A 14564-nucleotide genomic window follows, 5' to 3' on the forward strand; every position below is an offset into this window, starting at 1 on the left:
AAGTTATGATAGGCAGTCTCCACAGTCATAAAGCAAGGATTGGAAAATTTTATAGTACTGAGACTTTCACAAAAGATATGTAGTTTTAATTTTAGACGACTTCAACCAATAAAACAAAAATGTATCCGAAAAGTGGAGGGACATTCCACTTTTTTTTGAAAATCGGATCATTTTCCAGCTCCCCTAGATTTAAACATTTGATTTGTTACCTTTTTGGAATCCATTCAGCTGATCTCCAGGTCTGGCGGTACCACTTTTAACATAGCTTAGCACAATCCATTGAATCTGATTAGACCATTAGCATCATGCTGAAAAATGAGTTTCAATATTTTTCTTATAAAACTTGACTCTTCTATAGTTACATCGTGTACAAAGATCGAAAGAAAATTAAAACTCGCAATTTTCTAGGCGGATATGGCTAGGACTATACTCTCATTCTGGTGTAATAATCAAGGACTTTGCAGCCGTAACATGGCTGCAGCAGGCGCAATGATATTACGCAGTGCCCGAAAGTCCCCTTATTAACTTTGAATGGCAGGGGACTATTTTTGGGCACTGCGTAATATCATTGCGCCTCCTGGAGCAACTCTTTGATTATTTTTTAACGCGATGCTAATAGTCGAATCACATTCAATGGATTGTGCTAAACTATGCTAAAAGTCGTAGCGCCAGACCTGGAGATTGGCTAAATAGATTCTAAAACGATAAAAATCAAATGTTTAACTCTAGTGGAGCTGGAAAATGAGTAAATTCTCAAAATTTGCAGAAACTACTATATTGTAATTTCACTGAAACTCACTAAAAAACCTCAAATACTCAAACAAGACTTTATTAAGTCCTGCACCTGAATTTAAAGATAACCTTTACAGATCATAGGAGGTATAGTAGAACAGTTATTGATTATGGTGTGTGGAATTACAAAGGCAAAGTTTGTTAAAAACCCTTTTACAGTCACTTAATAATGTACTTTTAATCGAGTATTATTAACCTTCTCAGTACTTTTTACAGGCCTACACTCAAACAATCATAAGTTCCTCCCACTGAACTCATTGAAGAAGGTAATTGTGGGAAGTGCTGTGTTAGCTCAGCATGAGAGTACATCTGCACATATTATCTACAGGTTGATGGAGAAAGCAAAGAGGTGAACGCCAATTGGCTGATGTGATGAGTTAAATTACACAGCCGTGAAATGTGCTGTTATTATCAAGAAATATTCACACGTTTAATAATAACTGCAGCATTACAGCAGAAAAAACATATGACCGTCAGAGGCACCTGTGTTTCATTTCCATCCTCAAACCTGATTTCAATGATCAAAGAAGTATCAGGCACTTACAGTATTAATGGTAGATGAGGCAATGCAGAAACATTAACATTTATACTGTTTTAAAGTATAGCAACATTATTACATGCATGAATAGTTTGCCTAAAGTTATTGTACATCAAATTTTTTTATGTTGTCTTTATGTTGCCAGAAAAAACACTTTTGCAGTATATGTAAGTTTACCAAAAAGGGATTCTTTAAGCATACAATCCCAAAAATGCTTGGGTAATTTGGGAATAATTATTATTATATTATTATTGGGTATTATATTATTGTTGGGTTAAAAAGGGACAAGCACAGCCATTGAAAACGCAACAATGGGTTAAACATCACAGCATTTTGGGTTAAAACAACCCAGCATAGGATAAATTACAACCCAATAAGCTAGGTTCATCCCTTTTTGACCCAAAGCTGAAAATAACTCAGAATATTTTAGTGTAGTTGTCACTGGGGGAGTACCTTTAAAAAAAGCCTTTTAACCTAAACAGATAATATTAGTACGTCAGAGGTAAGTATTGGTAAATGTAGACATACACTGTATCTGTACCTAATGTAGTGGCTCTTAAACAGTCTGGCATTCCCAAAAGAGAAGTCATAACATAAAAATCTCAAATTCTCAAAATAAATCTGCCCCCGAGTTTGAGAACCACTGACATAATGGTACATATTAGGACCTTATTAAAGGGGTACTGTCCCAGTGACAGCTGGTGTACATCATTTTAACTATAAAAGGGACATTTCATAAGACTTTTTTAAGATGTAAAATAAATCTTTGGTGTCCTCAGTACTAGCTAAAAATATCATCTAGATAATTTATTTTATACAACAGTTCTTTCTGGTTCTCGAATCTGATTGGCTAAGAGCTATGCGATATTGTACTGATAACGGCACAGTAACCGCTTCACCTTTCGTATCATTCCGCCACCTAGTGAATGGAGGTCCAAAACAGGCTCATCTCTGAATGGAAAAACCAGACGAGCTATTTTTAAACACTCTCCGTGTGTCTTATTAGTTCACTAGCTCGTAAATCAGTTGCTGAATCCCAATCGGAAGTTATTATTTCGTTAAAGATCAGCGCTCTTGGATGTTACGTTAAACTTAATGGGATTAATGTCTTGTCACATCGTGTGGACACTTGGAAAGAGGAATGTAAACACTCGGTTTTTCTTCTGAAGCTATATCTCTTATCAGAACGCGAAAACACCATGGAACTGCGGGTAAGCACCGCAGCTTTTAAATATGAACATTGATTATTTATTTAATCGCGACGTGACTATTAAAACATGTTATGAGAATATCGCCACTGGTATATTTATAAGCAGCATGCAAAAACATCTCTCTGACACTTATAAAAAACTGTTTTATATAGTACTGACAAGAACGAAGTTTAATAATAAACGAGTGCTCGTATCCCGTTAAGAGTAAATGGGAAACCAATAGTAACATTATATAAGTATAGTTTTATTAACTTTTACCTTGCGCCAAAACAATAACAACACAAAAGACACTAAATATGAATAAGAAAACAAGTAATAGTTTTATCATGACACCAAATACTGCTGATTTGATCTCATTTTGACCATCAAAAACAAACAAGGTGAATATCAGAGCCAGGGAATCCCTGTCAGAGATGTAGCCCAGAGAGGGCGGTGGTCAGCGGGGCGAGTGAACACTGACGTCCGCTCATGCTTTGGTTCTCATACGTACCGAATCTCACTAAGCAAACGTTCAAACCGGCGCTATCTTTACTAATCGACTGTAGATTTAAATATAATAAATATATATTCTCGACTGAACTAATCTTAAAACTACACTTTGTGACCAAGAAACGGTAATATAAAGTAACGGCTTTTCCGTCCATTGAGTTATTATGAGATTCAAAGCAGCCGAAAGTGTAACCTGTCATTCTGGCAGGCCTCAAATTCGTGGCAGAAGAAAGTAGTTCTCAAACGAAAAGGCTTTTAAAAAAACTCCGTTGTTGTTTTCTAGTTTTCGTTTTTCAAACGTGTGCCGTCGAACTGTTGTATAAAAGCAATATCGCTCTCGGAGTCGTGTGATATAGCTCTATATCATCATGATATATCACCTATATCATAGAGCTATATCACACTCCTACTCGAGCGATATTGCTTAAATAGCATGTTAAAATTATCACTTTGTAGGTGTGCGCAAAAATGTGCCGTTTTTGGGGGGTGTCCTTTAAAATGCAAATGAGCCGATGTACTAAATGGTAGTGTCGTGGTTGGATTGAGGGGCAGATTAAGGGGCGGTATTATCCCCTTCTGACATCACAAGGTGAGCCAAATTTCAATGTGCTATTTTTTTCACATGCCTGCAGAGAATGGTTTACCAAAACTAAGTTACTGGGTTGATCTTTTCACATTTTCTAGTTTGAAACAAGCACTGGGGACCCAATCATAGCACTTAAACATAGAAATTGACAGATTTTTATGATATGTCCCCTTTAAAAATTTATATAACTAAATATAGTTTTGTGGAGATGGATTTTAAAACTAGGATATGGCTCTCTAGGTATACAAATGAAAACGGTTGCATTGTATCTATATCTTGCTATCTCTAATGGATAGTTATTCATGGGTATTTTAGTTTACTGCTTGTTGGGAGGAGACCTGGCAACATTATACAGCTCTCTGCATTGAAACCAGGGTCGCCGTGATTTCACCAAGTAAGATGTGATCCTGGATCAATATTTTTTGTTGATCCTGGATCAACGTTTTAATCAAAGATACCCCAACCTACCCTTAACTCAAACCATTTTTAAACCCTCAAATTAGTGTGAAATAATAGTTTGAGTATTTCTTAAAAGCCCCTAACCCAATCCTAAATCTAACATGCACACTAATGTTAATCCTGCAATCTGATTGGTTAATGAAATGAACATCTTACTTGGTGATATCACGTTCACCTTGAAACCAGTGCCGCCCTTGAACACGGTGATATCACACAAACACATAAAAAAGCCACTGAAGTGTCAGATCCTACAGTATGTATTTATGCAATACACTTTTTTGTATTTGAGCGTATATCACGCCTCAAAGAAAGATATTTCTTTGACACAAAGGCCATTTATTATCTCAATAAAAACCTGGGGAATTCGCTGACAGCCTCATGATATCATTATAAAATCCAGTGTCTGTATTAAATATATCCAGAGATTATTTCCGTGCGACATACGAAACAGTGCATTGGGAAGTCTGTGATAAAGCTTCGTATCGATCTGATCTGGGAACAGTAGATATCTTTGATGCCGCAGCGAAGAGTCTTTAAATGGCTCTCCATCCGTACCTCATTTATCAAACGTAATCTGTTAGTATTCTGCAACATTAATCAAACCTCCGTCGTATGAGCGTATGTGTGAGAGAGTCTGAGAGAGCGAGTGAGATTGTCTAGCTCTTGATTTTGCGTCAGCTCTTGATTAAGGGTGTTTATGGGTGAAAGTGTGTCTTATAAAGCTCGCTCGGATCGATATTGATTCTCTACGGGAATTTATAGCGTACCAGTCGCACAACAGGTGAACACAATGCCATTTACAACATCAAGGCCAGCCTGGGAGAAAATCTAGACAACGTACAAGGAAATGCGGTTGTTTACGGTTGTATATACAAATGTGTGAATTTATAGCTGATACTAGTGTAGATCTTACTCACTGCTGTAAGCCTTTCAACTCACATACAGCAGTAGTAGTTAAAGCAATGAATACAATCTTTTAAAGGGACGGTACACCCTATATACATATATTAGCATTTAGTAACCATTCACTATCATTATTTGTATATGAACAGCACAAATACCCTTTAAAATATCTTTAAAAATGTAAACAAAATGAATAAATAATGACATTTACTATCCCTTTAAAAATATAAATTTAGCCAAGGATCTCATCCGAAAAGATATAGAGCTGTGTGAGTAACTTACCTTTCTTATCCCCAAAGAAGAGCGTCTGCTGTGCCGGGTTTGACCACTGGAGGGAGGTGTTGTCATTATGATCCACTCGGCAGGTCAAGTTGACTGTCCCTCCTTCTGTCACGGTCATGTTCTGGACGATAGGGAACTGGCCCGGGGCTCCTGAAAAAGACAGACAGAATCTGGTTGAGAGACACAGCAACATACGGAGCTGCATTCAACCTTTAGCATCAAGACCTCAGAGCTCTTCGACGTGTTCTGCTGACATGGTTCATGAAAGATCTCCGAAAAAAACGGGGATGGGAGCTATTTATGTCAAACGTGGGTGAAGAGTACAGAAGGTGATGAAGTTACTCGCATCCCTTATACACTAAATCATAAGCGAGACACGAGAAGGGCTGTAGATAAACTCATGACTTCAGATCTAAATATGTCTAGATTTTGGATGGCAACCAGATGACATTAAGCAACTTTTATGGCAGGTATATTGACTTGTGTGGGGGCGTTAAAGAAATTCAGCCTGTATGGTAAACAAAAACAGAATATTTTCTAAAGGAAATTTAATGGCTGCAAGTCAGTGACACCATGCTGGGCTGTTTCTTTTTGTGGATGATGCTGTTCTGGGTGTTTGCTCACTGGACCAAAACAAAAATCCCTACCCTCAAGTAATAAAGTGTTATATAGAGAATACAGTGATGACTCAAAAGTGTTTTGTGTGCAAAAAAGAAATGCAACAAAATACAAGACAGCAATCAGCTGTACGTTTTGCATACAAGTGATGTACAAATATCTTGAATAAAGCACAGCTATTGACCAATCAGCATCCATTCATCCAAAAATGCTTATTGATGATAACATAATTACTGTTCTAGTTATCATTGTAATTGAAAGAAACATCATTGACTAAAACTGTCTTTTAAGCAGCCAAAGACAATAATCACAAGTCAGTCATGAGCCGAACACTAAATAAAGACTTAGCTCACTGAGGAATGATTCACAAAACTGACATCCATCATGGCACCCCACTGTTAGACAGGCAATAACACATCACCTTGTGAAAGGAAGGGACTTATAGTGGAGCTAATGAAAAACCGTACACACGCATATACTATACCATACACAAAGACAGCCCTGCAGAGGACGTGATAGATGAATAATCTGTATTTATATAAAAACGAAAAAGTGATGACTGTAGAGGTCAACATCACCGGTGCTGCTGCTGATGCAAGCCATTTGAAAGTCTGGAATTACTAGAATGCCAGGAAATTATGTAACAAGGAGAATAAAGAAACTGTGTCCTCACCAAGATTTAAATAAAAAGAAATCACAGCCGAACAGAAAAAGAGATTTTACTGTATGTGGGACTACCAAGCAATAAAAACTTTTATTACATTGTCAACAATAATGGCCATTGCTTGATAGACACAATGTAAACCCTATTGAAACAGGACACAAAACTGGGGCAGTACCCTTTTGAAAAGAACAACTTTACACCTAAAAAGCACATATTAGTACCTCAAAGGTATCAGTACCAAATGTATACATATCTGGTACATGGGTCAGTGACAAAAACGGTTTGGCTAGATGAGAAATTCAAAAATCTTTTTCAAAAACTATTTTTTAAATAAAAGCACACATCAGGTTTATTTCTAAAATAGTTTGTTTATGTTAATTTTATGCAATAAAAAAATTACATTTGCACCATTTTTATGAAAGTTAAGACTGAATGGAACTGAAAATGTCAAATGGTGTATAATCACCAATTGTGCCAAAGAATAAGAGATATTTTATATTTTATCCACAATGATAAATAAATAAATAAATAAATAAATAAATAAATAAATAAATAAATAAATAAATAAATAAATAAATAAAATAATAATTTTAAAATATAATTTTATTAGTTATTTCTAAATGTAAATTTTAATCAGTTTTTGTAATATTTGTCCTGATATATGCTGAAAACAGCTCTGTTTTCTAAATAATCTTTGACAAATGATGTAAAAAAATCTAATTACACTAAACTAGATGGTTATATTTTATTCCACATTTTTAATTAATGTTTTTTATTTTCTTTAAAAAAAAACTAGTTACACCAATTGACATTTTTGCAATTATCCCCCAAATATTCTTTCAAAATGAAATAAAACCAGAAATTCTAGACTTGGTAATCTACAAATTTATTTTGAAATTTTAACCCTTTAACTGGCGCTGCCCTTTTTGAGTGGGGGGTGGTGAAAAGGTGATGTAAACTTTTAAATTAATATAACTTATTTTTTTTGGTATGGAAGCTTAATTTTGGTCTTGTTTTAAAGAGAAGACTTTAACTTTTTTACGGAAGTGTCTGGAGGTAAAAATAATTTTTTTTTTAGAGAAGTTTACATTTATTTATAACTGCTCTAAAATGCAATATACAGTATTAATTTTAATACATAAAATTACAAAAAAACGGAGGTTTGTTTTGGTTTGCTGTGAGGTTTGCTGCATACTCTTGTCACAAATGAATTAATTACAGTTACTGCATTATTATTACCGCTAAAAGGTTTTAAAATATGAAAACTACATTTTTAGACCTTTCAAACAATTCATAGTTTGTTGTGATAGATTAACATTTACATGAAAAATATTAAAGTAAATTAGCAGAAAATATGTCATGTCATTGACTCACATATTAGGACCTTTTCAAAGGGTACAATCTTTGTGACAGTTTTGTCCCATTCAAAAAAGACTCACACAAGAACCTAAAACCACAAAACTTTACTTTCATGAATGCAGTCTTTACCATGTGATTGATTGCACGATTAGGACTCGGTGAAAACGGATTGGATTTACGGTGGCTAATGAGAGGAACCGAGATAAATAAAGTCTCTAGTTTCATGCAATGCTATATATAAATTTTGCATCTTTTTCTGCTTACTGCTAATTGCAGTGTGTCACAATTAGCCTGATTCGAGGGGCTCCATGGTTTTATAAGCTTTTATAAGACATCCAAGAGGAGACAGAGAGGAGAGAGAGAGAGAGAGACACAGAGAGAGAGACACAGAGAGACACAGAGAGACAAAGACAGAGAGATGCTAAAGGCCTCTCCACAGGCTCCCTGACTGGAGAGCCCATCGGCCAGCTGCGGTGCTTATTTCTTTTCCATGCCTCTGGAAAGCACATTGCAGACACAAACACTCCCGCACACAGTTATATAAATATATTTGTACTTTTTCTTTTACTTTGTTAACCGTAAACATAGAAATGCATACAAGTGCTGAATGATGCAGAGCAAACACATTCCCCTCACATCTTCTGAGTCTCAGGATCAGAACAAGTGAAGACAGAAGGTCATTCACGACCCCGGTTGAGGTCTCCTGCAGTTAGGTGGAGGGAGATCCAGTGAAATGGATTCACATTACTGAAGGTAGGCAGAATACATTATTTATCTGCTTTCTGAATGACCTGCCAACTCCTTTCTTTAGTTCTAACACCATCTTCCTTGATCTCTACCATATAATTTTCTTTTTTTCGATGTTTTCAAAGGGTCACGATCCGTTGGGAAATCAGTCAAAACAACATTGAAACATAGGTGCAAATCTGCTTCTATTTTTATGCATGTGGTTGACAAAAACAGAGATGTGTCAACTCATAAACTGTAAATTGGATGACTATTAAATTAGGAGGTTGGTAAATGGTCGTGATGAAACATGGATGTATCTCTGTGATGGTCCTTACACCAGAGGTCAACATCTCATGTGCTGTTGTTGTCAAGCAATGGGTATCGATTAAAAAAATAACCTTTGTCTGTCCTGACTGATTGTTTCACAGCCCAAAATTAAATCAGCAAATCACAGCCAATTAGAAAATTTTTGATGTTTAACATTTTGGAATTTTTAACACATCGTATTTTACGAGGTGGCTAATTTGCATTTATTCGTACAACGAACAATTCAAAATATGTGTTCGAAGTGTCACATTTGTTGTGCGTGTTTACAAAATATTTGTTTGTTGCGTCATATTCATCACGTGTTTTGTCAATATAATTGCCTGCTGCACATGCATCAAAACCATTTATGATAAAAGAGACGCTCACGTTCACAAAATACACGCAAGACACTCCCTTAACAGTAAACTCTGATTACGCATAAGATTATGCAAGTATCTGGCAAACGCAAGCGTCTCTTTTATCATAAACCCTTTAGACGCGTCTGCAGCAGGCACTTATTTTGACAAGACACGTGATGGACATAGGATCACTCGATGCGGCGAACACATATTTTGAAATTACGAACCACACATATGATGGGCTACATACATGTTGTGACGAACTTTGCATCAAACGCCCTCGGAAAAAAGAAGTCATCGGCCGCCACTGAAATTTATACAAATTAACTAACTCGTAAAATACGTACTAATTCCTGTAAGATTATGCTGGTAATTTGGACCAGTAAAAATGTTGGTTCAACTTAAAAATGTTACCTGGTTGTCTAAAAAAGTGTTTAGTTAATTCAACTTCAAAAATATTTGTTAATTTAAAAAAGTTTAGGTGACTTACTTTTTTAAGTTGCACCAACTTTTTTGGGTGGGGCTAAACGACAATCAACTGACAAAATGATTCCTACAGAATTATATGATATTTATAATAATAAATATTTTGTATTTTGTAATAGCCTGGAAAAAAGTAGTAACACATGCAGCATGAGAAATGAATGCTAAGAGAAACTGTAAGATGTGCTGCCAACTATTCTGAAGTGCTTTTTATTTTGCATATTTCCTGCCAAGAGCACTTTTGAAAAACAACAACTGCCGAGAAACACCTGACACTAACCACAATGCCAAACAGCACGAAAAACAACACTGAAACCTCATTTTAAAACATCAATCCACCAAAATATTTTCTGATTTTAATGAAAATAAAACCACTAAAAGTTAGATTTCAGCTGTGTGCCTACCGCAAAAGTGCAAAACTTTTAAAATAGAAACCCAGAGAGTAATTACAAGGCAACATGAATTTAAAAGGTCAAGCCAGAAAATTAAACAGATATCTAATTTAAAATCATGTAACCTTCCATTTGCTCACCTGGGTGAACTACACCTTATTAAACTATCAAAATTAATGAATAAATTCACTTACTTTTAAGCAAACAAATGGAAACTTTGTAGAAAGAAAAAGTTTGTCACCAAATCAAAGAAACATAAATAATAAGAGTTCAGAAAATATTAAGATCAATCTACTCTTTCAGCACCGACAATATGATGACATTTACACTGCTGCAGCTTTAAGCGACAGAAGACATGTATCATATTATTAGTTATTTCAGTGGAGAAATAATAACATGCTAACCTTAAGGTGTCGTTTTAATATTTTGCAGTTGTGAGTTTATTTAACACACTGTAAAACAAAACTTTATTATTAGTGTTTAACCATTGTGCAGTGTACAACATCTTTTTATTGATAAATGTTTACTTTAAGCTTCAAAAACAATCTTCACAAACATCACTTTGCTTTGACGTCATGAACACTACGTCCATATTTTTTTACAGTCTATGGCTTTAAGGTTTCTTCCTGTAGCCTGGAAAAACACAGACAACTTCCGGCAAATTTAGATTTGCTCTGCAAGTAGTCTGGCAAAGAGGCCATTTAAGCCAATTTCTAATGCCGAGAAATCGCGGCACCAATCAGAAACGTTGGGGCAGGCTTAACACGATGACGACAGATTTTGTACAATAAAAAGATGGATGCCACCGTGGAACATCACTCGTTCGAATCAGCTGTCGTGTCTGTTTTAAGCCATTTAAACTTCCTTTTCGTTAAAACCCGAGCAAAGAACAACACACGAAGCCTTTATATCTAAAAAAAGATGTTATCGCTGTCTTACCGACTGGATCCGGCAAAAGTCTGATATAGCTCTGCATACGTCATCTTCATCAATGTGATTGGTTTTGGTCTATCCAACGCGTTTTCATTCAGAACACGTGAACCAGCAGAAACGGACAAGGAGATCAGTGATTACATAACGGCTACCGAGGTTGCAACACGCATTTGGAAAAGCGAGGCGCTAGAGAGCACTATTCGTTTGAATGCAAAATACAATTTCACCACTTATTGTCCCTTTAACATCCTTTTTGGTCGTGTCACCAATCTAGGATTAAGCTAGGAGCTAGGTTTTGTACCCAGTGTGCAATTGGGCTCAAGGGCACCTGAGTTGCAATCTGCCGGCCATGACAATCAAATCAGTGACCTTTGGGTTACAAGCCTCTCTAACCTGTATATACGGCAGTGTACATCTCAATGCCACCCACCCTTCACCCTCCTATTCTCCTCTGTTTCTCCTTCCTGTATGTCTCTCTCTTTCTTTCTTTCTTTCTCTCTCTCTCTCTCTCAACAAGCAAAATATAAAATTAGCTTTGCTCTCTTCTAAATGTCCTCAGTGACTGTCCCACTGAGAGTATGCAACACAAAAAGTGAAGAAAAAGTATATAAAAAACTGTTTTGGGTTAAAAAGGGACAAACCCAACCATTGCGTTAAGTAACCCAGAAAAATGTATATTTTACCTAACAATGGGTTAAAACAACCCAGCATTTTGGGTTAAACACATTTTTTAAGAGTTTAGAGATGACAGAATCACTCACCCCCTGCTTGCAAATCCAACCAAAGACATACAACTCATACAGGCTTACAATATCAGCCGTTGTGTTACTTTGTTGTTTCTCTACTTATCTACAATCTGCTACTTATAAGAGGCTCACAACACACAAGATAAAGCTGCACATGAAACTGTTGCATGATTGATATGTCTTTGCTATCCAAGCCCACACACCTACTGTATGTAACCTTTTAGTGGAAAACCATAACTGGGTGACCTTTAGCAGATCTGCCCTCGTGCTCCGAGTCACTTAAACCTGGAAGTAGTCATACCATTGACCTTAAGCCCTGACCATGCTTGCAGAATACAAAATGATCATATTTTTCATTGCCAACAGCCATCACAACACTTATTATTATTATTATTATTATGAGATTAAGAGCATCATTGATTTTAATATCAATGACCTCACTCAATTAATATCAATTGGGAGACTGGGTCACATAACAATTTGAGCCTGATAAGACTTGATGCAGATGATAAAGGATATTATTATGACAAATTACTCTGGCACATGACCAGACACAACCAGGCCACAGATCCTGGCATCTCTGTCATCCTGTAACAGACAACTGCAAGTTTAATGTTTTAATCTACCATCTCATCTGGATGTCTCTGTTGGATTCAGCCTCACCACTAGCTCAGGTTTCTGACTAAATCCAAACAGCTAATTCACATTTGAGTTCGACCAAACAGAAACGTGGCCAAAGAACATCCACACGGGCATGATGCCTGGTGAATGGGCACAGGTGTGGGGGCAGTCCTGACACGCATAAACAGTGCCAGTCTGGCAAACCATCCCGGGTGATATCTCATTAACTCAATCCTAGATTGACCCATTCACTAAACCAAATCCAATCTTTACTTGTTCACAGAAGTTCACAGCGCGAAAGCTCCGTAAGTCATTTTCAATGATGATTGACGATCTGAGAGTCTACGAGTTCAATGTCAAGTGCATGCCTAAGGATGCAATTCGCCTACTACCAATAGGAGTACAGATATGGGAGATTATGTGATCTGTAACCAAATACTTTAATATAGAATAGAAACATCTACTTATCACAGACACCTGTCAACCTCAGGCGCAAAATATACTTGTAAGCACATACTGAATACATGTAAGTGGTCTTTTTCTCTTCTTCTTCCAGTGCACACCAGTAGGAGCACTTTTCAAAATAGAGGTGTTCATCCTTGATATTTTTTTTAAATACAGCATTTAAAGTCTTTCCCAAGGGCTAAGGATAATGTTTGAGGAGTTAATTAGAGCCATGGGACATTCTGCAATGAGATATATGAAAGATTCATAACAGTGATTAGAAACTAACAGTGGTCCCCAGTTGATTTTAATACGGCCTGACAGCGAAGCGCCCACTTAGTTAACCCACATCGGATTAATACTCTTAAAAATGCCATCATGTTTGTTTATTTTGTCAATTTGTAAAGTGCCGCATCTGACTTTTCATTATGAACTGTGCTAGCGGAAATACTATTGAGATGATGAGTGTTTTTGGAAATGATGAGATCTGACAAGGAAGCAAACAACCAAACAAAAACATAGGTGGGCAGTGCACCCCCTGCCCCCCAAACTCTGTGCCTATGAACAAAATATATTTATTTATGGACACACCATTCTTATAGCTACGTTTAATGATTGTGGGGATACTTTTGGAGTAAAAATATCATGAAAGGTATTTTCATGTACTTGGTTGTCATGGGGCAAAGCCACACACATTTGTAATTTTAGAAATCTTTGTCCATTACAGATCGTACTCAGTATTTTAACCCATATTGTTTTCAGAGTACATCCCAGCAGCTATTTAAAGGGATAGTTCACCAAAAATGTCAATTCTGTCATCATTTATTCTCTTGTTGTTACAAACCTGTATTTGTAGTGATGACCAGAAAGGAAGATATTTTAAGGAATGTTCGAATCAATCATCAGCCCCATTCACTTCCATAGTATTCTTTTTCCTACTATGGAAGTTAACGGGGCTCATGATCGGTTTGGTTTCACACATTTCTGAAAATATCTTCCTTTGCGTTCATCAGAACAAAGACATTTATACAGGTTTGTAACAACATAAGAGTGAGTACATGATAACAGAATTTTCATTTTTGGTGAACTATGTCTTTAACATGCAAAATGTTAGCCAATAACAGCAGTTTAGTTACTTAAGAGTCTTGAATGTAACATGCCTTTTTTTAAGAGAGGGTCAAAACCAACTGGATCTCAGAGGACGTTGTAAAATATAATATAAAATTAATGCATTTCACGATATCTTTCACATTATAAAACTAACAACAATCGGAAAGAAGACTGCCATTGGCCAGCCAACAGATTGCCCCGCCTCCATCTTACTCCATTCGTTAAGCCAATTTTTGTTGTGTTGCTCATTTTAGGTGTAATTGTATTTCAACCTATATGGCCAAAAAATATATTTTAAATACATAAAAATGGCCAAAAAATATATATTTGCTGAAATATATTTTGGAATATGTTTACAAAAATATATTTTTCACCCATATATTTTTTGTATATTTTTTTATATTTTACACATTAAAAATATATTTAGCCCTTTATATATTTAAATCCAAGGAAATATTTTCACGTCGCATAGAAAGAAAAACGTTTTTGTTACGAACTTGTAAACATAACAGTTAAAGGTTAAAATTAAATATAGTTTTA

At 36.0% G+C, this 14564-nt stretch overlaps 1 protein-coding gene across 5 annotated transcripts in view; it reads right to left on the bottom strand.

The window, feature by feature from the left end:
* Nucleotides 1–14564, bottom strand: part of cadm2a (cell adhesion molecule 2a) — a 670454-nt gene that overhangs the window by 81688 nt on the left and 574202 nt on the right. For 4 of the 5 annotated variants that reach the window (XM_055208557.2, XM_055208559.2, XM_055208560.2 and 1 more), the window contains one exon: nucleotides 5261–5410. The exons of the other annotated variant lie outside the window; for it this stretch is intronic. In XM_055208557.2, the coding sequence (XP_055064532.1) occupies nucleotides 5261–5410 (150 nt within the window). The remainder of the gene's footprint in view (nucleotides 1–5260; nucleotides 5411–14564) is intronic. 5 annotated transcript variants of the gene reach the window in all.

This window comes from Misgurnus anguillicaudatus, chromosome 12 (genome assembly GCF_027580225.2).
Source record: "Misgurnus anguillicaudatus chromosome 12, ASM2758022v2, whole genome shotgun sequence".
Lineage (NCBI taxonomy): Eukaryota > Metazoa > Chordata > Actinopteri > Cypriniformes > Cobitidae > Misgurnus > Misgurnus anguillicaudatus.